At 44.5% G+C, this 25,082-nt stretch overlaps 1 protein-coding gene across 1 annotated transcript; it reads right to left on the bottom strand.

Moving 5' to 3' along the window:
* Nucleotides 1–8,305: 8,305 nt before the first annotated feature.
* On the bottom strand, nucleotides 8,306–13,603 carry LOC124683707 (ent-kaurene oxidase 2-like). The gene is made up of 8 exons (XM_047218172.1): nucleotides 13,450–13,603; nucleotides 11,943–12,103; nucleotides 11,302–11,463; nucleotides 11,053–11,193; nucleotides 10,678–10,932; nucleotides 10,420–10,581; nucleotides 10,139–10,333; nucleotides 8,306–8,623 (listed from the first exon to the last, which is right to left on the bottom strand). The coding sequence occupies exons 1-8, from the start codon at nucleotides 13,601–13,603 to the stop codon at nucleotides 8,306–8,308; spliced, it is 1,548 nt and encodes a 515-aa protein (XP_047074128.1).
* Between the last annotated feature and the right edge of the window lie 11,479 nt (nucleotides 13,604–25,082).

Below are 25,082 nucleotides of genomic sequence, written 5' to 3'. Positions count from 1 at the left end.
TCATGTTGCCAATAAGGATATTGATCTCACTCATGTGGGAACAACCTACCAATTGGCGGACATTTTCACTAAGCCTTTGGATGAAGCCCGCTTTGTTAACTTGAGAGGAGAACTTGGTATTCTTGATCCTAAAAACTTGGATTGATTAACTTCTTGCACTATATTCTTGCATTTATCTTGCTATCTAGCTTAGAGGCATAGCACATATGGGGATAGTCATCCTACCATGTCTTGGTATGATGCATACCTATGTGTGCAACATAAATAGACCCAATGTCATTATATGGACCCAAGCATGTCTCTTCGCGGTCACATGACATTTGCGCTTTCACATAGGGGGAGTAATCCCCCGCCCCTCATTGAGCCTTCATTACAACTTGATTTGACTATATAAGGCCAAATGATCTTATTGCGAACATCATTTCCAAAATGACTTATGATTCTTGATATATACTTCGAATCATGCCCATTGTTGCTATTCACATCTTGTTTGGATTTTCTCTCCAATGGGTATGCCTAGAGAACTTTGTGTTTCCAACCCCATGTCTATGCTCATCTCATCATCATCTATCTATCTATATGTACATGTCATCATTTGAGCACTCACACACATTTACACAAAGCATAGGGGCAAAAACGAGGCAAAATTAGACAAATCTGGGCTGGCCGGTCCCTGGCCCGGTTGGACCGGGTCCCTGACCGGATGGTCCGGTTGACCGGGCGCCAACCGAGCTCTGGGCCGGGTCAGCCGGCGCTAGGTCCGGTCGACCGGGCGCCCGACCGGCCGCGCAGCCTACTATATATTGGGGAAGGGATACCCCTTGGGGTCATCTTCCCCATTGTTCCCCAACCTCCACACTCCATGGCCGGCGCCCTGACCATCTCCACCACAGCCTAGGTCCTTCCCACCACTAGTTTCTCCCCAAACTACACCCAACCGTAGATCGGGATCTCTCAAGCTTCTTCACCGAAGGATTTGGTCCTTCTCAAGCTCGTTTGGGAGATCTTGGGGATTTGGCCCTCAAGCCCTCTTCACGTGTTCTTCTTGCTCACTTGGGCAACAAGGACAATGTCATCGGGTAAATCTCCCTTCCATTCCCTCTCCTTCTTGCTTTCCCTCTCCCATTGCCACATGTTGAGGAAAGTTGAGAAAAATTAGGGTTAGGGTTAGGGTTTGTAAGTCCTCATGCCTTTAGAGTGTCTCACACCACAATGCACTTACTCCACTATATTGCTATAGTCTATATTCAAGTTTATGAGTTTTTGCATGAATTTGTGGTAGAAAATCTGGGCAAAACTTCACACCTCGACAGATCCGGTCACCAGCCCGGTCGACCGGCCGCTCAACCGGCCGGCCCGGCGTACGGCCCGGTCAACCGGGCGCCAACCGGCTTGTCCGGTCTGCTGCCCGGTTGGACCGGCCTGTGCGCCGGCTTGCCCAGTTTTCGCACAATCTCATCACTACACTTGGATATATGCTATGCTCTTTTGGCTTCCCTCTTACTGATGACATGTACACTTACCCCACTGCTATCCTTGCTCTATTTTCTCATTCACAGGTAGTTGGAGTGGTGAGCCACAACGTGGCAATGTTGCCAAGAGAGGAAGGACTGCTGATCCTCCCCGCCGTTCTAGTAGTCGCGCACCCCCTCAAGCTCATCAAGGTACTGACATTGGCAGCTCAGCTCGGGGTAGAACCAAGTCTGTTGGTGGCAAGAAAAAGGATAAGCATGTCGCCCAAGAGGATGATGAGATAGTACCAACTATCAATGTTGGGAATGCAAACCGTGTTGAGTGGCAGGAATGGAGGACAGTGAATCCGTATCGCTTTGAGCAACGGACTTACACTCGTGGGGACAAGGCCTTCTGGACCAAGACACAAGCAGCCCTCTGGGATGGTTACTATGATTCTCATGAGTTTATGAAGCATGGTAATATTGTATCACCCAAGGCCATCAATCCTGACGAGTTTGCCTTGCATGACGCCACAAAGTACCGCTTTGTGGTTCAAACCTTGAAGGGTATGGGATTGTATGACCTTGTGTGCCTCAAGCCTGATGATCACCAAGACGATCCTACCTTCTGTCCCCTCCTTGTCCGTCAGTTTCACTGCACCGTCTTCTTCCATGATGATGCGGACCGCACCCTCACCTGGATGACCGGCAAGGAGAAGTACTCATGCTCCTACTCTCAGTTCCGTGCAGCCATGGGTTGTGGTGATGACAGTGTTCCAGGGTACAAGATTCATTCACGGTCCAAGCTTACTAAGGGTGACATCTCCTTCTGCTATCCTGCGAACCCTACGCCTGGACCTCCCACTATCTCTGGGATGTACTACTCCTATCTGGTACTTGCCAAGATGTTCCGTGAGAGCCTCATCAGCAAGTCTGGCGACTCCAGTGAAGTCCGGAACTATCACCTCAACTTGATGTACTATTGTCATCCTGACAGGGTAAGGAAGATTGATGGCTGTGATCTTATCTACTGTGAACTGAAGAGAGCAATTATGGACCGCATGACTCCCAACTACGCTCAGTATGTTCAGCGGCTCATCAACTACATTGTTCCCGCTCCTCAAAACGTTCTTGGTGAAAGAGTCATCATGGACCCATTCAGGATACCCATTCAGGAGGCCACTCGTCCAGACGTTCCCTCCATGATGCCCACCACTGAGCGCCGTTCCAAGGCACACCATGATCATGATGCTAGCTCCAGTCACTCTCGGCGCTCCCAGCATGGGGCCGCTCGATTCTTCTCCAGCATGTGGCAAATGTGCAAGAACAGCAATGATGTTGCACATCAGACCCTTACTATGACCCAGGAGACACGGAGGCGCCAGACTGAGTTCATGGCCTCTAGGAACCACCCTGTTCCTCCTCCTGGACCTGAGATGGAGCCTGTGGTAGCACCTCAGTGGGAGATGCCTCCTCTTACCGATGAGATGATCCAGAACTTCGACTTCTCCGTCTACGCTCATGGTGCTCTCCCTCCTAGGACTGCTCGTGCTCCCACTCCTGCTGATGATGATGATGGTGATGACGATGAGGTTGATGCGGCTGCACGCGATGGTGATGGCGAGAGCTCCTCCTCGATCGGGCTTGGTCACTACTGATGGGTGCGATAGCATCTCTCCTCTTTTCTTCGCCTTTTTGGTGTTCCGATGCCAAAGGGGGGAAGAGAGTAGAGTCTAGGACCACGGGGTTCTTTGATTGCCACAAGCCATGGGAGTTGCTTTATTTGGATTTTATATGGCTTGTGCTTGTTTACTTTGAGTTTTTCAAGAACCATTTGCTATCTCCAATAATTCGTGTATGGATGTGTATGGACGACTATTATGTGTGCTACTCTATGTTAGGATGATTATGTGTGCTATGCTTATATATCTTGATATGCACATCTCCATACCATGCTTGTTTCCTAAAGATATTGGGGGAGCTTCTCATGTTTCACAAATGGTGCACTTTGCATTCAAACGCAAATTCTCCAAGTGCACACATTATGGGGGAGCTGTCGTAATATCTTATATGGAATCAAGGTTTAGAGCTTATCATAATATCTATTTGTGACTCTAGCTCGGTTTGTCATCGTATACCAAAAAGGGGAGATTGTAAGGGTATTTTACCCTTATCCATTATTTTGGTAACGATGACACCGTGCTAAAGTATTTGGCCTAATATGTTTATAAGGATAATCTCAGGTATTAGGCAATGAGGCGTAAATGGTGTATCAAAGGAACAAGAAGGCTAAAGGAGACCCCCACTTCGACAACAATCAAAAAGGGTCTACAGGAGAAATCCGGTCTGCAGCCCGGTCCAACCGGGCCAGCAACCGGCCAGTCCGGCGTGCTGGCCGGTCAACCGGGCGCCAACCGGGCTTCAAACGAAGAGCCAGCAGATCCGGTTGCCGCCCGGTCAACCGGGCTACTGACCGGCGGGTCCGGCGCTCCGTCCGGTCGACCGGGCGCCAACCGGGCGCCAACCGGCCACCAACCGAAGAAGCGCCAGGACGACGCAAAGGGGATCCGGTCGCTAATCCGGTCTGACCGGCCTCACGACCGGGCTGTCCGGTCTGTGGTCCGGTCAACCGGGTTTGTCGAGGAAAATGCTGAGGTGGCAAGTTGCAACGGCCAGATTTTGAAGAACACTATAAATACCCCTTCTCCTACCTTGGAAGGGTTAGGCAACATACTACAAGCTGTTCTTGAGCTCTCTCTCTCTTACTCCATTATTAGAAACACCAAAAGCCTCCGATCTCCCTCCTCCTCCACCCAAACTCAAATCCCTCCGGGGAATCACTAGAGGAGGACCCGATCTACTTGTTCTACCAAGCCAAATCTCATTCCCCCTTGTATTCATCGAGAAGCTTGCTTCCTAGGGTTCCTTGGAAACCCTAGGTGGGCAAGAGGAGTCCGGAAGCATCCGGGCTGTGGATTTGCTCCGGGCAAGATTGTGAAGGTTTGGAGGCTACCTCAAAGTCTACCACAAGTGAGTGAGCTATTCCTTCGTGGGATAGGCTCCGGAGAATAGGGTGAGCCTTCGTGGCGTGGGGAATCCTTCGTGGGACCTCCACCCCTCCAAACGTGACGTACCTTGTTGCAAAGCAAGGGAACACGGGAATACATCCTCGTCTCCGCGTGCTATCGGTTATCTCTAACCGAACTCCTTACTTGTGATTTAAACTGCCTGAGAGAGCCTTCGTGCTCGAGATAGTTGTATCTTCATATAGGTTGCTTCACCTAGTTTGCATTAGGCTCACCTTTATATTCCGCAAAGCCTAATATTGCAAAGAAAGGATTAAAATCTGTAGAAACCTATTCACCCCCCCTCTAGGTTTACCATCTCTATACTTTCAAAAGGTGAGGTGAATTTTAAATACTAGAACAATCTGGACCTAAGGATCTACGATACAAGTAGGATCCCACTTATCCTACTTCTAATTCTACTTTCAATCCAATAGTCATGTTTTGAACAAAAAAAATGAACTGGATTACATATAGAAAGTGGGATCCCTATTGGGAGATTGAGGGGAATTTTGGTTGGTATTAATGCATAAACTCTATCCATTCAACACGTGGTTACCGGGATATATGCGCAATTTTTTTGTAACTTCAAAAGTAAATAATTTTAAATGTGTTTTAGTTGTTGTTTATGGGGCTGCTCAAGATGAGCAGTTCGTCTCCAAGCTAGTAAGAATCTGTGAGGATGAGCCTTTGCATATGCTCGTTGGTGGAGATTTTAATATTATTAGACGCAACTAAAAGAAAGCAATCAATTTTATTGCCAGCTGGCCCTTCATTTTTAATGCCATCATTGAAAGCCTAGATCTAAAAGACCTAGTGCTGTCCCGAAGGCAATATAATCGTATAGACTCACCCACATATGAAAAATTGTACATAATTATTGCGAGTGTCGAATGGGAACATAAATTTCCGTTGGTGTCTGTTAGGGATTTAACTAGATCTAGTTCTGATCATACACCTCTTCTTTTACACTCCCAGGAACAAGCTTTTCTTGGCCAAAAATCAACGTTTTCTTTCGAATTGGCTTGTCTGAAAAGATAAAGTTTTTTCGAAATGGTGGCCCAGGAGTGGGCTTCTATTAAATAGTTTCTAACACCATGGGAATTTGGAAAAATAAAATTTGCCACCTTAGGCAGTTTCTTAGGGGGTGGATGCGTAATTTAAGTGGTCAATATAGGATTGAAAAAGATGGACTTCTAAATATAATTGAAATTTTTGATCGAAAAGCAGAAATAGTTCCGCTTAATGTGGATAAGAGAAAACCATAGCATTTAGCCAGTGATGAGTTAGCTAAGTTGCGGCGTGAAGAGGAGTCTGAGTGGGATCAACGGGCAAAGGTTTAGCATGTGCAGGAGAGGGGTTGATAATACTAAATATTTTCACTTAATTCTGAATGGTAAACATTGTAGAAAAATAATTTTTCAGTTGGAACAAGATGAAGGCACTATTATTGATCAAGATAATTTGAAGCTTTCATCTCAGAATATTATAAGAACTTTTTTGGGCCGCCCCTATCTAGTTCTTTTTCGCTCGTTGAGACGACGAATCATGACATAAAATGTATATACGATGACAAGAATGCTACTTTAGTTGCGGATTTTACTGAGAAAGAGGCCCAAGAGGCCGTAATGCAAATGGAAAATAAGAAGGCTCTGGGACAAGGGTTCCCCGCGGAGTTCTATAAAAAAATTTGGCAGGTAATAAAAATAGACTTGATGGCAATGTTTGATAGTTTTCAAAGAGGGAAGCTACCTCTTTTCCATCTTAACTTTTGGATGATCATTTTAGTCCCTAATAAATACAATGCAATCCAAATTCAGCAATACAGACCAATTTAATTGTTAAATGTAAGCTTTCAAGTGGTCACCAAGGTTGGGACAAATAGAGTTTCTGGTGTTGCCGAAAGTGTTGTGCATCCGACTCAAACAACTTTTATGACTGGTAGATATATTATTGAAGGCGTAGTAATACTTCATGAGACCATTCATGCTATTTATAGTAAGAAAATAGATGAGGTTCTGTTTAAGATTGATTTTAAAAATCCGTATGACAAGGTAAATTGATCCTTTTTGCAACAAGAGTTGTGTACGAACGGCTTTGGTCCTGAAAGGTGTACTTGGATTTAGAATTACGTTGAGAAAGGTAGTGCAGGTATTAAGGTAAATAGTGACATGGGAAATTATTTTCAAAATGCAAAAAGGCCTTAGGCAGGGAGACCAACTGTCACCTATTTGTTTCAATATCGTTGCGGATATGATTGCCATCCTAATTGCATGGGTGGTCTCGGCGGCCTTAGTTGGCAGCGGCACTATTCTTTTTATGGAGCATGATTTAGATAAAGCGCCGAACATGAAGCTAGTTTTATGCATTTTTTAGCAGTTGCTAGACGAAAAATAAATTTTCACAAGAGTGAGTTATTTTGTTTCTGGAAAGCAGAAGAGGTTGAAAATCAGTACACGATTATTTTCGGCTGTGATGTAGCTACATTGTCTTTTAGATATTTGGGGACCCCGATTCATTTCGATAACTGAAAAATGGAGAATAGAAACCTGTTGAGAATCGATTTGAGAAGAAGTTAAGAAACTGGGTCAGTAAATGTTAACATGTGGCGATCGACTTGTGCTCATTAAGTCAGTTTAAACTAGTCTACCCATGCTTATGCTTTATTTCCTCGAGATATCGAAAGAAGTTCAGAAGTGGTTAGATTTTTTTAGTTCAAGTTTCTTTTGGCAAAATGATGGACATAAAAAATATTGGTTGACCAAGTGGAATAATATTTGTAGACCAAAAGATCAATGGGGTTAGGAGTGGAGGTTTTAGAGTTGAAAACAATAGTTTACTTAGCAAGTGATTATTTAAACTCATGAACGAAAATGGTATGTGGGAAGAGCTGCTGCATAAATCACATTTGCACTCTAAAACACTATCTTAGGTTAATTCACCTTTTTGGAAGGGCTTAATGAATGTAAAGAGGAGTTCTTTGTGAGAGGGTCTTTTGTTGTCGGTAATGGACGTAGTACTAGGTTTTGGGAGGATATTTGGTTGGGATACAAGTCTCTTGCTGAAGAGTACCCACCTGACGCTTTATGTTATAGTGCATCATAAAAATGTTACTGTATCAAATATTTTGGTTCAGCCCCTTTAAATATACGTATTAGACGAACTTTGAATGGTAATAAGTGGGATAGATGGACTCATCATGCATAGTCTTATATTAGTTTAGCTAACTGATACAACCTCTAGGCCATGTTGTGCAGCTCGTTTGGTCCCCTACATTGTATCATTGACAACATAGGTGAAACTTGTTTGGTTGCATGGACTTTTCGTTCTCAGGCTCGACAGATGCAAAAGCAGTATTGTTTGGTTGCCTGGAAGTTATAATCAGTGGCACACACAATCAGATCCGCTCTCCTATTTCCAAAGTGATGAGGTTACCATACCACCTATTTCGAAAGTAACGAGGTTACCATGCCAGTGGCACACATACTCATCTCAACAACTAATAATTGAACTACATAATTAACACAACTAGTTTACAAACAGCGCCAGGAGTAACAGTAAGTGTCTCATTATGGCTTAAGTTCCTTGCCATATACTAACACCAGTGAGCAGATCACACAATGCAAGTGATAATAGAAGAAATAGCACACAATGCAGGTGATGAGAGCACACAAATGCAGGTCGTCAAAGGACCTAATAGTAATTTTATTATATTTAAAATTGTTTGTGCTACTGTTAATGATTATCAATAGATGGGTGGACTTTTCACCCAAAAAAAAAAACACTTCACTTCGTTGCTCTCGGCGAGGCATGCACATGCAGCGGGTGGAGCTTGAAGCTTGTGAGGCTGATGGTCTCCACATTGTTCTCATCGCCCTCCTTCAGCCTCCAGGCGAATTCCTGCACCAAGCGCGCGATGGCGGTACACGAGATGTTGGTCGCCTGCATAGCCCCGGAGCAGACCCTCTTCCCGCCGCCGAACGCCATGGTCTTGAACAAGTCCACGTCACTGAAACTCCCGTCCAGGAACCTCTCCGGCCTCCACTGCTCGGGCTCCTCCCAGTCCTTCTTGTTCATGTTACACCCATACAGGTTGATGAACATCTAGCACCATAAATTAAGCAGCTCTTTTCAGAAATAAATTTTAAGCAGTCAAACTTCATGGTCCAATTCAAGTGTGTTCATCTATCTCCATGTTATTAATTGCTGGTGGACAATGTGGATTTACTCGACGACCCCTCCCCAACCCCTCCTCTCCCGACCCCTCCCCAACCCTAACCGCCGCCGCCGCCGGTAGCGCCGTCGGGGCAAAGACCCACGGGGCGTGGCGGCGGTGGGGGCCTTTCCTCGCCGGCGTGGGGGACGGCGGACGGGATCTCCCTTCCTCGACGCTCGCGGCAGCGGCCGGCGCGGATGGTGATGGGGCGGCGGCGGCTCTTGCGCTACGGTCCCCCCCTCCCCTCTCGTAGGCTTCCATCCGCAGCACACCGGCAGGGGCTGGTGGTGGGCGGCGGCCAGGCCCTCGGTCTGCGCCATGCCCTCCTCCCCGCCTCTAGTCGGTCGTGGAGGCGATCTCGGGCTTCTTCCGCGTCACGAGGGCGCCCGGGGCAGCAGCCTTGGGTTCGACGGAGGAGGTGGCTCTCTTCTGCGCCGGAGAGGGTCGGCCTGCGGTTGGTGGTGGTGGATCTTTTGATCTATCATCGCGATCCGGCGGCAAGATGGAGGAGCATGGAAGCCGGCGATGGTGTCGCCGGTGGAGGGCTGGATTGGCCAGCCCGGGATGGTCGCCGATGTGGGGGTCCGACCTGTATAAAGGCGGCGGTCCTAGGGCCTCTCTTGCGTGAAGAGGAGGACCTACCGGAGGCTTGGACTCGTGATCTGGCCGGAGGGTTGAGTTCCGGAAGGCTCCGCCGGCGAATGTAACAGTGCTTTGCCTGGAGTTTGCTGGATCGGAGGTATTCGGTCGTGCGCACCCATGCTTTTATTCCGACCGTTTGGTTCTGGAGGGAGCGGCGCGAAGCTCTTTTTCTGTGTTGACATCAAGTGACTATGGATCCATGATGAAAGTCGGAAGAAGAGAATTTCATGAAGGCCGGTGGGGAGGACTAGCTAAGGGAGGTTCAAGTCTCCGCGCTGTTGAGAGACTGGCTTGGTGTTCCGGGCTTCACAACAGCGGTATGAAAGTGGGGGCGACAACACAGGTGAAGCGTAGAGTCCTACCTTTCAGGGTGAAAACCCAAGGTCTGGCCTTAACTGGTTGACAATGGCCTTGGTGGAGGCATTGTTTTGAGAGCGCGGACTATCTTCAGGGTGAAAACCTAAGATCTTTGATCGGGCGACGATGGTGTTTGAGCACTGTTCCCTTCTTGGAGGCGTCGTTTTTTGGAGAGTCCGTAATTCAGGTGTTGTCTTGGCGGTGGTTGTACTGCTGTTGTTAGGCTCGAGATACTGTAGCGGGACTTTTGTTTCTTAGTTTTCTTTTCCTTTTTTTGGCTGTGTGCATCCGTAGTGCCATTAGGGTGGTGCGTTGTTGCAGAGGCTGGGTGTAATTGGTATCTTTTTGATATTAATATATTCCCTTTATCGAAAAAAATGTCATTAATTGCTTTGGTCAATTACCTGTGTTCCGGCAGGGACTTCGTAGCCACCCAGCTCGGTGGTCTCATGGACGAACCTTGGAGGCACCAGTGGGACGGGAGAATAATACCTCAGCGTCTCGTTGAACACCGCGTTCAGGTAGGGCAACCGACGAAGGTCATCCTCGGTGACCGTCTTGTCACCGCATACCTGTTGGATCTCCTGATAGAGTCGATTCTGGCATGCCAAGGATACATTTTGTCAAGAGTTTTGGTTCCGGCTAGAGAACAGTACATATCAGCACCGAATAGTAGAAAACTTGCCTGTATTTCTGGGTTTTTGGCAAGCTCATACATAGCCCACTCTGTCGTCGCCAATGTCGTATCTGTAGACTCGATGAGTGCCTCCCACACGAGCATCGTCAATTGGTTGTCTGTGAGGTCGCCGTTCTCCGATAGCATCAAGTCCAAATAGGATACCTTTGCCTGCATATCAAAATTGTATTACTTCAAGATGATCAATGAACACACAGAAGAGCTCATCAAAATAAAACAGATACACCCGATATGCAAATGTACTACCTCGCCATGCTCAATTCTTTTCTTCTGTTGACGGACCAAGGCTAGCACCATCGCTGTTCGCCTAGATTCTGCGGTAAAAACTCTTTCTTCGAAGCTCTTGTTTGGAACCCAGCTGAAGTATGGGAAGAAATCCCTCCAATCAACCTCAATTGCGCACATCATCATGTCAACTACCGTTGCCTGGTATATTTCCTCCTTTGATACCTCCCTCCCAAACTCCTCGACGTAAACTGAACTCACATCCTCACCTATGCTCTGTAATTGCAGTGTGCACAATCAGTATGGCAAATACTAAACAAAGCATCTGAAGTTTGATTCAGATCAAGAAAGTGATATATGGATGAGCACACCATATCATGACGTTTGTAGACTTACCTCGATCAAGGACAGGCGGAACAACTCGTCCTTGAAAACTTCTCTGAAGTTCAGAGGAGAATGTGGGTCGTCATTCACCAGGGCACGGAGAGTGCTTAACAAATTATTCATCATCGTGTCTCTTGTCTCCCGAAATTTTCTCTATATTTTGTAAGCATTTTATTGTGGTCCATTAGTTAACGGAAAGCCTAAACATATCCAAGAGGTAGCAACTAAACTGTGTAACTTCGGAAGTGTTAAGACTTGTACCTGAGCAGAAACACCCAACATGCCCGCCATAATTAAACGTTTCACCATCTTGTGGAAGTCATTGTAGTCACTCACAGCAACCATCGACTTATCATGACTCAGCACTGAAATTGCTGTAGGTAGCTTTCGAGTGGATATGGATGAGAATTTCGTAACCATTGCCTGTACGTAAATACAGGGTAAGATATATGTTCTTGTAAATTTATAGTCAAGTTTGACATATTTTTTACAATGCTGCTATCATTTCTCTGTTCTGCATCGCAGCCAATACCAACAAGAACTATATGCTTCAATTATCTTTTTTATTTGTGAGAGATATTAATAGAATCCGTGATGAAAAAAATATAGGTAAAAATAATAATCATGTTAAACTTCGACTTCTGCTGTGAAAAAAAGAACTACAGTACCTAGATTTGAATTATTAAATTACCATTTCAGCGAAACAATTAATAAGATAAGGTCAACAAAAGCATACTTACTTAACATGAAACAGGTAATATTACAAAAAAAAACATACCCAGAAGACTAAAAGACTTAATTTCCAGAATAATCCAAATGTGCAAAGAATATTTTTCATTACAACATAAAGATATGTTATCAAGTTAATTTAACAGAAGTGAGATATAAAATTTCTATATTACCTCCTTGGCTACTTCTCTTGAGTTGAGCACAGCTACAGAGGAAGACCCGGTCTTTATAGTGTATATCGGCCCGAAAGTTTCAGACCATTTTGAAAAAGTCTTATGGGGCTTCCTTTCTCTCAACTGGTGGAGATTTCCAATAATCGGTAAACCAGGGACAGCTGCATGACAATTAACCAAGTGGTGTCAGAAGAGGTAATGCTATTTTTCTCTCTTTATATATTATTAGGGGACTTAAATAGGCTCAGATTATGGAAAAAGAGGCAACTGTGGAACACTAGAATAATCAGGATCACAATTAGCTCAGCATGTATGTATCTAGAAAGATACAACCTATGATATGCAAATTATTAAAATTATCGTGTGGTGCAATATATGGCGGCAAAACATCTTCTGTTCAGGACATTCCTGTTTTCAGATCCACAGTAGCTGCAGCTTGCTAGTGTAAACCAAATAATCGGTTTGTGCTCCCATGCATAAAATTAAAGCCGTCGTGCGCGCAGCCAGAAAATAGGGAGCATAAGTTGCCAAATAGGTATTTTCCGAAGTGGGTTTGATCAGCAATGTATAGGGAAAAATGCCATTAAGAGCCCAAGTATGGGCTGAGATCACAGCATCCAAAAAAGGAAGCAGAGCAATAAAGGGCACGTCGCACGACCGGCCGAGCGCAGGTCTGCGCGCGCGCGTGTTCTGACGAGATCCGGCGAGATGATGGTTCACCTGGGGCAGGCTGGAGCGGTCCTCGTGCCCCATCCCGGTGATGCCGGCCTTGCCTCCGGCGAGCGCGGCGCCCGCAGCCACCACGCCTCCGCCGCTCGGGGGGAGCGCGGTCAGCAGAAGCTCCATGCGGCCGTGTCGGCTGGTATCACGGGAGGAGCAAAGGCCGGAAAGGCTGGGGTAAGCGACCAAGGCCACGGGCCGAGGAATATGAGTCAGTGAGGAAAAGCCCATCCAGCACGACGACGACGACGACGACGGTGATGGTGAGTAGCACGGGAGAGTCAACAAGGAACTCTCACCACTTGGTCTCGGTCGTCGTTCAGGTCGCCGCCATATTATATGGATCAGATCAAATACTGTAGCGTGTGTGTCTCCTCTGACGAAACGTGCGTGGACTTATTACATCTCAAAACAGAACATTCTAAGGATGGCATACCCGTGTATGATTGCTACGTGTGTGCATTAATGCTTATACTTAAAAAGAAGTGATTCTTTATTTTCTTTATACTAGACATATTCACTAAGCAATCCGTTAGAAATGTTTTGATAGTGTATGTCTTTGATCAGTAGATCAGTATATGACAATGGGTGTAGTTTTAAAAAAGAGAATATAATGTTCAAACCGAAACTGCCATATGTTTAAAACCCACAGAGAGGAACCCGCGCGCCAACGGATTCATCAAATATAACAAAGAGTGCTGATCGAAACCATAGCGGCCAAGAAAGGCGCAGCGCAAACAAGAAGAAGAGAACATGATCGCCGGGAGTCAGTTGAGCTGTTGGTCACCTGGTGGCGCGTTGGAGCGGCCCTTGTGTCCCATCTCGACGATGCCGGCCTTCTCGGCGAGCGCGGCGGCCGCTGCCACCGTGCCGACAGCCGCGGCCGCGGCGGCCACAGCGCCCCCGCCGCCGCCGGGGATCGCAGTCAGCAAGAACTCCATTGGTGTGCAGCTCGGGTGTGGAGCAGGGGGGGTGGGAGGAGGAAATGCAGGCAGTGGTGGTGCGGCCTGCGCTGCTCGCCTGCTCGGCTTATTAGTGCTGGCGATCAGGAGGAGGAGTTTCGATTTGTAGAACAACCAAAACACGTGAAATAGCAGCCGATGGACTTCCAAACCACGTGTGATGAAAAAAAAACTACAACTCTGCAAACTGCCAAAAGACAACTCTTCGCACCGGCAGCACACCAGGGCAGGAGCATCTTTTATTTTGCCAGAAAATGAAAAATGATGATTGTATTGAACACATGGACAGCTCTCGGTTGGCCAAGATTATATCGGTTCGATTGGTTGTACCTTTGTTTAGAGAACAACAACACTTTATTGATTACTTAACATCACTACAAAGTACTTTCTGTATGCAATCCGGGATAACATATAAAGATAAAGTACAACAAAGCTCCGCAGAGTGAGCTCAAAATCACTCTGTCGCACATCATGTTAAACTAGACACGATGATCTTGGCTGCTACATGCATGATGTATACAAATTTTCAGGAAAACTGTCAATAATAATATGTACCATAAATGTAATCTGGTGCACTTGATATTAGTTTGTGAAGTTATTTTAACTAAACTTCTAGAAAACAACAATAATTTGAGCTTTTTTCTTAAAAGTGCACCGTTGACAAAAGCTAATTCATGTGAGATAGCATCAAGCTGATAATTAAGCAACATTTGCATTGCTTGCAATGAAGGTCTTAATTCCTCTTAACTAAGTACGGATTTGCTATCGGTAACTTTGATAATGTTCAAATGCAAAATTTTACTACTTATGTGCTAATCTCTTGCTGATTTCAATACTATGTAAATTTTCATTTAGAGAGGTAAAAGAACAAGTCAATGGAGGCACATAGGTATGTTAGTTTCCTCATATAGCTACTAGAATTTCTGAATTCCAAATTGGGGTACTACGAGACATAGAACCTGAAATGCATTTATTTAAATTATGTAGCAACAAAGTGCATTATTTCCTTAACATGTAGTTGGATAGTTAATTTGAAAACAAAAAATGTAGTTGGATAGTTCGTTATTTTATTTACATGCCGGATCATTTTCTCCTAGCATCATATTATAAATTTGACTCCCGCCGTCCGAGATCAATCCTAGCATCGTGACGTGCCGCCCGACTACTGCTAGGTCCCATAGCCTGGCCGCAACGTAGGAGGATCATGCAGTGTCGACTCACTAAGGTCTTGGTCAATGGTGTCGGTAACATCGACATGGCAATCAGATAGACAACCATAATGCAATAGTGGCTTTACACATGAAATCTTATATTTGACGTATTTTTTCCCGTTGCAACGCATAGACATGTTTACTAGTAAAGATAAAGTACAACAAAACTCCGCAGAGTGAGCTCAAACATGAGCATCACCATTGGTAAGCGACAATAACTTATGAACCATTTATAAAATCAAGTTTTCGTTCTCAAAGAATTGCAAACTGAAGGATCACATAAAATGGCTACATGGATCAACCAACGAAATAAAAGATACATGATATATCTATGCATTTTGGATCATATTAGTACCCTGTCATCCATATCCATCCCGGCTGAAGATGGCCCATACGACCGCCATCAAGCGAGTGCATCAGACTCTATTATACCCACTGATTCTTTTTGAGATATACGTATCTTTATAGGTTTTTTTGGTATTTTCCTTATACATCAAGGCTTGTAATATGTTTGCGGAAATTCAATTCGGCTCCCGGGTGCGTATGCTTCCTCTACCAAGAAAACATATTTTGAAGTGTGGAAAAAAAAATTAAAAAAATTCTACATGTACATCTCCATAATATATGTGTGTGCGTCAAGTTTCACGAAAAAATAATAATTTTTGTGGCCTATGTAAAAAAGAGAAAACTTATTTTTTGTTTGCTCCTATATATATACGTGACAGTCAGCCCTATTGGAGCTGTGCAATCTTCAATAATCTCTCTACATGGTATCAACCTAAAAAAAGATTCTACCCTAGCCCTAGCCGAGCCGTGATACGTCTCAAACGTATCTATAATTTCTTATGTTCCATGCTACTTTTATGATGATACTCACATGTTTTATACACACTTTATGTCATATTTATGCATTTTCCGGCACTAACCTATTGACAAGATGCCGAAAAGCCTGTTGCTGTTTTCTGCTATTTTTGGTTTCAGAAATCCTACAAAGGAAATATTCTCGGAATTGGACGAAATCAACGCCTAGGGTCTTATTTTTCCACGAAGCTTCCAGAAGACCGAAAGGATCGCGAAGTGGGGCGACGAGGCGCCGCCACAACAGGGCCGCGCGGCCAAGGGTGGGGCCGCGCCGCCCTGGCGTGTGGGGCCCTCGTGACGCCCCTGACCTACCCTTCCGCCTACTTAAAGCCTTCGTCGCGAATACCCCAGTACCGAGAGCCACAATACGGAAAACCTTCCAGAGACGCCGCCGCCAATCCCATCTCGGGGGATTCAGGAGATCGCCTCCGGCACACTGCCGGAGAGGGGAATCATCTCCCGGAGGACTCTTCATCGCCATGATCGCCTCCGGATTGATGTGTGAGTAGTTCACCCCTGGACTATGGGTCCATAGCAGTAGCTAGATGGTCGTCTTCTCCTCATGTGCTATCATTGTTGGATCTTGTGAGCTGCCTAACATGATCATTATCATCTATTTTTAATGCTACATGTTGCGTTTGTTGGGATCCGATGAATATGGAATACTATGTTATGTTGATTATCAATCTATCATATATGTGTTGCTTAAGATCTTGCATGCTCTCCGTTGCTAGTAGAGGCTCTGGCCAAGTTGATACTTGTAACTCCAAGAGGAAGTATTTATGCTCAATAGTGGGTTCATGCCTCCATTTAATCTGGGACAGTGACAGAAAGTTCTAAGGTTGTGGATGTGCTGTTGCCACTAGGGATAAAACATCAATGCTTTGTCTAAGGATATTTGTGTTGATTACATTACGCACCATACTTAATGCAATTGTCCGTTGTTTGCAACTTAATACTGGAAGGGGTGCGGATGCTAACCTGAAGGTGGACTTTTTAGGCATAGATGCATGCTGGATAGCGGTCTATGTACTTTGTCGTAATGCCCAATTGAATTTCACACTACTCATCATGATATGTATGTGTATTGTCATGCCCTCTTTATTTGTCAATTGCCCAACTGTAATTTGTTCACCCAACATGCTATATCTTATTGGAGAGACACCACTAGTGAACTGTGGACCCCGGTCCATTCTTTTACATCGAATAAAATCTACTGCAATACTTGTTCTACTGTTCTTTGCATCATCTTCCACACCATACACTTAATCCTTTGTTACAGCAAGTCGGTGAGATTGACAACCTCACTGTTAAGTTGGGGCAAAGTATTTGGATTGTGTTGTGCAGGTTCCACGTTGGCGCCGGAATCCCTGGTGTTGCGCCGCACTACACTCCGCCACCAACAACCTTCACGTGCTTCTTGACTCCTACTGGTTCGATAAACCTTGGTTTCTTACTGAGGGAAACTTGCTGCTGTACGCATCACACCTTTCACTTGGGGTTTCCAACGGGCGTGTGCTTTACGCGTCAACAAGCTAAATTTTTGGCGCCGTTGCCGGGGAGATCAAGACACGCTGCAAGGGGAGTCTCCCACTTCCAATCTCTTTACTTTGTTTTTGTCTTGCTTTACTTTATTTGATTTACTGCTTTGTTTGCTTTCTTATATCAAAATACAAAAAATTAGTTACTTGCATTTACTTTATTTACTATATTGTTTGCGTTCTCCATATTAAAAACATAAAAAATTAGTTATTTGCATTTACCTTACTTATTTCATCATGTTTCCTCCTAAGTTCACCCTTAAAGATGTACCGGTAGGACGAGGGTCTATCATTGGAAAAGATAATATAGAAGATTTTTTCACTCATATTAGTACGGTTGAAGATTTTGAAGATAGACACTTAGTAGAACTTGCTCCTACTTATGAAATTGCTGCCGCTTCTTTAGTACACATGTTAGAAGCTAGATTTTTTAATCTCAACCCCGTAATGCAACACATGTTTCTTACACTTTGTGATATGGAAGAAGGAGAAAAGAACCATTTTGTCTTAGAAACCCTTCTTAAAGAATTTGGTGATGTAGCAAGAGAAGCTAGAAAAGTCTTTACTAAATATAAGATGCTTGGCTCTTATACCAACTTTGCTAGTACCCTTGAAAAGATGGAAAAAGATAGACAAAAGTACACTAATAAAGTTAATTATGAGGGGGATATTAAAACTTCAATACCTTGAAAGCTCTTAGGAATGTGCGAGGCGCAAGAAAGGAATTTTGATTGGATTTTTCCTGAAAATTTATTTAATGAGAATAGCAAGCCTAAGAGTAATGAAAAATGAGCCTCTGAAACTTACATAGATAAGATACAATGCATAGTTGAGAAAACTCCGAACCCCTCTGTTGATGCATCATCTCTTGATAATACTTAATTCACACTTTCTGCGCCTAGCTGAAAGGCGTTAAAGAAAAGCGCTTATGGGAGACAACTCATTATTTTATTTCTGCACTTTTGTTTTATATTTGAGTCTTGGAAGTTGTTACTACTGTAGCAACCTCTCCTTATCTTTATTTTATTGCATTGTTGTGCGAAGTAAAGTCTTTGATAGTAAGGTTCATACTAGATTTGGATTACTGCGCAGAAACAGATTTCTTGCTGTCACGAATTTGAGTAGTATTCTATGTAGGTAACTCAGAAAAATCTACCAATTTACGTGAGTGATCCTCAGATATGTATGCAACTTTCATTCAATTTGAGCATTTTCATCTGAGCAAGTTTAGTGCCCCAGAAAAATTCGTCTTTACAGACTGTTCTGTTTTGACAGATTCTGCATTTTATTTCACATTGCCTGTTTTGCTATGTTTGATAGATTTCTTTGTTCCATTAACTTTCAGTAGCTTTGTGCAATGTCCAGAAGTGTTAAGAATGATTATGTCACCTCTGAACATGTGAATTTTTGAATATGCAATAACCCTCTAATGAGTTTGTTTTGAGTTTGGTGTGGAGGAAGTTTTCAAGGATCAAGAGAGGAAGATGATACAATATGATCAAGGAGAGTGAAAGCCCTAAGCTTGGGGATACCCCCGTGGTTCATCCCTGCATATTTCAAGAAGACTCAAGCATCTAAGATTGGGGATGCCCAAGACATCCCCTTCTTCATCGACAAATTATCAGGACACCTCTAGTGAAACTATATTTTTATTCCGTCACATCTTATGTGCTTTACTTGGAGCGTCATTATGTTCTTGTTTTCGTTTTGTTTGAATAAAATTGGATCCTAGCATTCATTGTGTGGGAGAGAGACACGCTCCGCTGTTGCATATGAACACATATGTTCTTAGCTTTATTCTTAATGTTCATGGAGAAGGTTGAAACTGCTTCGTTAATTGTTATATGGTTGGAAACAGAAAATGCTACATGTGGTAATTGGTATAATGTCTTGAATAATTTGATACTTGGCAATTGTTGCGCTCATTTAGATCATGTTTAAGCTCTTGCGTCATATACTTTGCACCTATTAGTGAAGAAATACTGTAGAGCTTGTTGAAATTTGGTTTGCATGATAGGTCTCTCTAAAGTCTAGATATTTTCTGGTAAGGGTTTGAACGACAAGGAAGACAGTGTAGAGTTTTATAATGCTTGCAATATGTTCTTATGTAAGTTTTGCTGTACCGGTTCATACTTGTGTTTGTTTCAAACAACCTTGCTAGCCTAAGCCTTGTATTGAGAGGGAATACTTCTCGTGCATCCAAATCCTTGAGCCAAAAACTATGCCCTTTATGTCCACCATACCTACCTACTACATGGTATTTCTCTGCCATTCCAAAGTAAATTTCTTGAGTGCTACCTTTAAAATTCCATTCTTTGTCTTTGCAATATATAGCTCATGGGAAAAATAGCTTAAAAAACTATTATGGTATTGAATATGTACTTATGTATCTTATTTCTTAATAAGTTGCTTGTTGAGCGGTAACCATGTTCCTGGGGACGCCATCCACTATTACCCTTGTTGAATATCATGTGAGTTGCTATGCATGTTCATGTTGTCTGAAGTAAGGGCGATTTATCATGAGTTGAATGGTTTGAGCATGCATATTGTTAGAGAAGAACATTGGGCCGCTAACTAAAGCCATGATCCATGGTGGAAGTTTCAGTTTGGACAACAATCCTCAATCTCTTATGAGAATATTATCTGTTGTTGAATGCTTATGCATTAAAGAGGAGTCCATTATCTGTTGTCTATGTTGTCCCGGTATGGATGTCTAAGTTGAGAATAATGAAAAGCGAGAAATCCAATGCGAGCGTTCTCCTTAGACCTTTGTACAGGCGGCATAGAGGTACCCCTTTGTGATACTTGGTTAAAACATATGTTATGCAATGATAATCCATGTAATCCAAACTAATTAGGACAAGGTGCGGGCACTATTGGCATACTATGCATGAGGATTGCAACTTATAAGATATCTTATACATAACACATATGCTTTATTACTACTGTTGACAAAATTGTTTCTATGTTTTCAAAATAAAAGCTCTAGCACAAATATAGCAATCCATGCTTCCCTCTGCGAAGGGACATTCTTTTACTTTTATGTTGAGTCAGTTTACCTATTTCCTTCCATCTTAGAAGCAAACACTTGTGTTAACTGTGCATTGATTCTTACATACTTGCTTATTTGCATTCATCATATTACTTTGTGTTGACAATTATCCATGAGATAAACATCTTGAAGTTGAAAGCAACCGCTGAAACTTATATCTTCCTTTGTGTTGCTTTAAAACTTTATACTAAGAATCTATTGCTTTATGAGTTAACTCTTATGCAAGTCTTATTGATACTTGTCTTGAAAGTACTATTCATGAAAAGTCTTTGCTATATGATTCAGTTGTTTAATCATTGTCTTTACCATTGCTTCGAATCACTTCATTCATTACATATGCTTACAATAGTATTGATCAAGATTATGATAGCATGTCACTTCAGAAATTATCTTTGTTATCGTTTACCTACTCGAGGACGAGTAGGAACTAAGCTTGGGGATGCTTGATACATCTCAAACGTATCTATAATTTTTTATGTTCCATGCTAGTTTTATGATGATACTCACATGTTTTATACACACTTTATGTCATATTTATGCATTTTCCGGCACTAACCTATTGACAAGATGCCGAAGAGCCAGTTGTTGTTTTCTGCTGTTTTTGGTTTCAGAAATCCTACAAAGGAAATATTCTCGGAATTGGACGAAATCAACGCCCAGGGTCTTATTTTTCCACGAAGCTTCCAGAAGACCGAAAGGATCACGAAGTGGGGCGACGAGGCGCCGCCACAACAGGGCCGCGCGGCAAAGGGTGGGGCCGCACCGCCCTGGCGTGTGGTGCCCTCGTGACGCCCCCTGACCTACCCTTCCGCCTACTTAAAGTCTTCGTCGCGAATACCCCAGTACCGAGAGCCACGATACGGAAAACCTTCCAGAGACGTCGCCGTCGCCAATCCCATCTCGGGGGATTCAGGAGATCGCCTCCGGCACCCTGCCGGAGAGGGGAATCATCTCCCGGAGGACTCTTCATCGCCATGATCGCCTCCGGATTGATGTGTGAGTAGTTCACCCCTGGACTATGGGTCCATAGCGGTAGCTAGATGGTCGTCTTCTCCTCATGTGCTATCATTGTTGGATCTTGTGAGCTGCCTAACATGATCAAGATCATCTATTTGTAATGCTACATGTTGCGTTTGTTGGGATCCGATGAATATGGAATACTATGTTATGTTGATTATCAGTCTATCATATATGTGTTGTTTAAGATCTTGCATGCTCTCCGTTGCTAGTAGAGGCTCTGGCCAAGTTGATACTTGTAACTCCAAGAGGGAGTATTTATGCTCGATAATGGGTTCACGCCTCCATTTAATCTAGGACAGTGACAGAAAGTTCTAAGGTTGTGGATGTGCTGTTGCCACTAGGGATAAAACATCAATGCTTTGTCTAAGGATATTTGTATTGATTACATTACGCACCATACTTAATGCAATTGTCTGTTGTTTGCAACTTAATACTGGAAGGGGTGCGGATGCTAACCTGAAGGTGGACTTTTTAGGCATAGATGCATGCTGGATAGCGGTCTATGTACTTTGTCGTAATGCCCAATTGAATTTCACACTACTCATCATGATATGTATGTGCATTGTCATGCCCTCTTTATTTGTCAATTGCCCAACTGTAATTTGTTCACCCAACATGCTATATCTTATTGGAGAGACACCACTAGTGAACTGTGGACCCCGGTCCATTCTTTTACATCGAATAAAATCTACTGCAATACTTGTTCTACTGTTCTTTGCATCATCTTCCACACCATACATTTAATCCTTTATTACAGCAAGCCGGTGAGATTGACAACCTCACTGTTAAGTTGGGGCAAAGTATTTGGATTGTGTTGTGCAGGTTCCACGTTGGCGCCGGAATCCCTAGTGTTGCGCTGCACTACACTCCGCCACCAACAACCTTCACGTGCTTCTTGACTCCTACTGGTTCGATAAACCTTGGTTTCTTACTGAGGGAAAGTTGCTGTTGTACGCATCACACCTTCCACTTGGGGTTCCCAACGGGCGTGTGCTTTATGCGTCAACAAGCCGCCGTCGCTCCTCCTTGGCACCGCCGCCGCGCCGGCTTCCCATACCCTAGCCGCGCGGCCTCCCCTTGGTGCCGCCGCGGCCCCGCTTCCGCCACCATGGCCGACCTCTCCAGCTCCGGCCTCTCCAACCCCTTCAACTCCTCGCGGTCTGGGAGCTCCACCCCCTTCGCTGGCCCCTCCGTTGTCATCATCCGCGACATTCCCGTCCTCGAGCGCGTGCCGATCAAGCTCTCCCACACCGCGGCCAACTTCTTCGTGTGGAAGACATACTTTGGCCTCCTCTTCCGTGAGTACGATCTCCTCGACCACATCAACGGCACCATCAACCTTCTCGCCCTGCCGCATGACTGGAGCACCATCGACGCCACCATCATCCGCTGGTTCTTTCAGACAGTCTCCGCCAACATCTTTCACACCGCTGTCCGCGATGGCGACTGACAAGGTATCAACTTGTCAATGCCTATGGATTGTAGGCTAGGGTTTAGTTGGAAGTAGAGGGCAAGTAGATCTCGAAGGTTTCAGCCGAAAAGTACTCGATGATTATGAAAACTAGGGTTTGTAAACAATAATTCGATGATTTCCGCGTCCCTCTACTCCCCCTTATATAGGAGGCGGAGCCGAGGGATTCGTGCTGTACAAGTTACAAAGTCCGGGAAGGTTTCTAACTCATCCCATAAAATTACAAATAAGACTTTCTATTACAACTCTAGCTTTCCTTAATAATATCTTGGGCTTCCGAATCTTCTTATTCTTCGGGTAGTGGGCCTTGATAAACCCCGGGTACTATCTTCGGCAGGCCCATTTGGGATGCCTATGTCAGTAGCCCCCGAGATTTTGCTTGAATCGTAGGGTCAAGGAAAATCTCGACCGTTTATTTTTATTCGACAGCTTTGATTTTTCTATATTTCTTCTCATAAACATCTATATTGTACATGGATAATGGTAGTTGGGGCTAGTTCATCTGACGGATCAGGTACTAGTTAACTGCTCTAGTGGCAATCCGCAAAAACCTACTTCAAGATCACGTCCCTGGACATGACCTCGGGATACCGGTGTAAACTTCGACAGGTGCCGCTTAAGGTCTTACCATTCTGTCGAGTCCCAGTAAAATTTATTGAGTACCTAACGCGTCCGTTAGGATTTTTCTTCGTATCTGTTGATACGGATAAAAGTAGCGAGCGCGAGTCTTCGGCGATGCCACGCCCAGCGAAACGGATCTGGGGTCTTACCTTCGCAAATTTGCGGCATTCAGAAATTGATCGCAACTTTGGCGTTACGAGAATATATTGTCGAGTGCTTTTTCGGCTGTTGGAATGGCACATTTTATCGAGTCAAAGATGACTTATATTGCCCTCCCGATGGGAGTATATGTAGAGTTGATTATAACTCGAAATATACTCTTTTGCTCTTCTATCTTTCTTTTTCTCTTTCTTTCTTTCTTTTTTATAATTTCATCGGGCACGCGAGCAGCGTTCCCGATGGGAGTAGCCCCCGAGGCTATAGCCAAGGACTTGTACTTGGGTGTAGGCTCCACGCCTTATGCCGCTATATTTTCTTTTATCTCCCGAAGTTTTATAATTTCTCGGGTGCGCGAACAGCGCTCCCGATGGGAGTAGCCCCAAGGCTATGAACAAATATTTGTATTTGGTCATAGGCTCACGCCATTTCTATCTTGTCCTTCTGGATCTTTTCCTTTTTTCCAAAGTAGCCCCCGAGCATTTGATCAAAAACTTGTATTTGATCAAAGGCTCAGCATTATTTTTCCGTGTCGCCTTTTATGAAGCTGTTGAGTCGAATTTTTTCTTCTGCCAAGGTGACGTTGTTGCTGACGATAGCCACGATTGCTAGTCAGAAATTTGCGACAAGTCTTTTCTCGCTGCCATGCGGGCCCAATTGATCCACTATCTTGACACGTCGTGCAAGTGGGGGACACACGTCCTCCGCTTTTTCTGGCGCACGCACCGTAACTTCCCCAATGTTGAATTACTTTTTTACCCTTGTTGTTACGTGGCTATCATCTGTCACACATTTTCCTTATCCAACGGTCCGCCGCTTCAGCGCACCTCTATATAAGGTCTTCTTCTTCCTCCTCGAGCACCTCCGCTCGCGCCGTCCTCCTGCTCCCATCTGCAAATTTCCTCCTGCGATCCACGACCACCTAAGCTCCTCGCCTCCAAGCTGCAAACCACTGCGCCATTGTTGATGCCACCTCGTCGATTGACAAGGCACGAGTACGCCGGAGTCCTCCATGGCCGCCGTGGATCTTGGGGCGGCGGAGTGGGAAAGATCGAAGATTTCCACTCAAGACATCAACATGCTCAAGAAGGCGGGGATCGGCAAGAAACCCAAGGCAGCTGTGCTTCCCCGGTGAGGAAAGCTACCCAACCCCTCCAATGGGGTACCGGGTAAGTTTTGTCGACCACCTCATCCGCGGTCTTTCCGCCCCCATTCATCCTTTTCTCCGTGGACTTCTTTTTATCTACGGTCTGCAACTCCACCACCTCACGCCAAATTCAATCCTCCATATCTCCATTTTCATCACTTTGTGCGAGGCCTTCCTTGGCGTCCAGCCTAACTGGGCGCTATGGAAGCGCATTTTCTTCTGCCGCCGTAATGGCTCGCCCAATGTCGCCTATAATATAGGCGGCGTTGTAATTTCTGTTCGGCCCACTGTTGACTACTTCGACGTCAAGCTTCCTGACTCAGTTCAAGGATGGCGCAAGAAGTGGTTGTACATTCAGGAGGAGAACCATGGATGTGC

The sequence above is a fragment of the Lolium rigidum genome, chromosome 1, assembly GCF_022539505.1.
Source record: "Lolium rigidum isolate FL_2022 chromosome 1, APGP_CSIRO_Lrig_0.1, whole genome shotgun sequence".
NCBI classification, from domain to species: Eukaryota; Viridiplantae; Streptophyta; class Magnoliopsida; order Poales; family Poaceae; genus Lolium; species Lolium rigidum.
The sequence above is the reverse complement of the archived record's forward strand: the minus strand, read 5'-3'. Positions and strand labels throughout refer to the sequence as shown.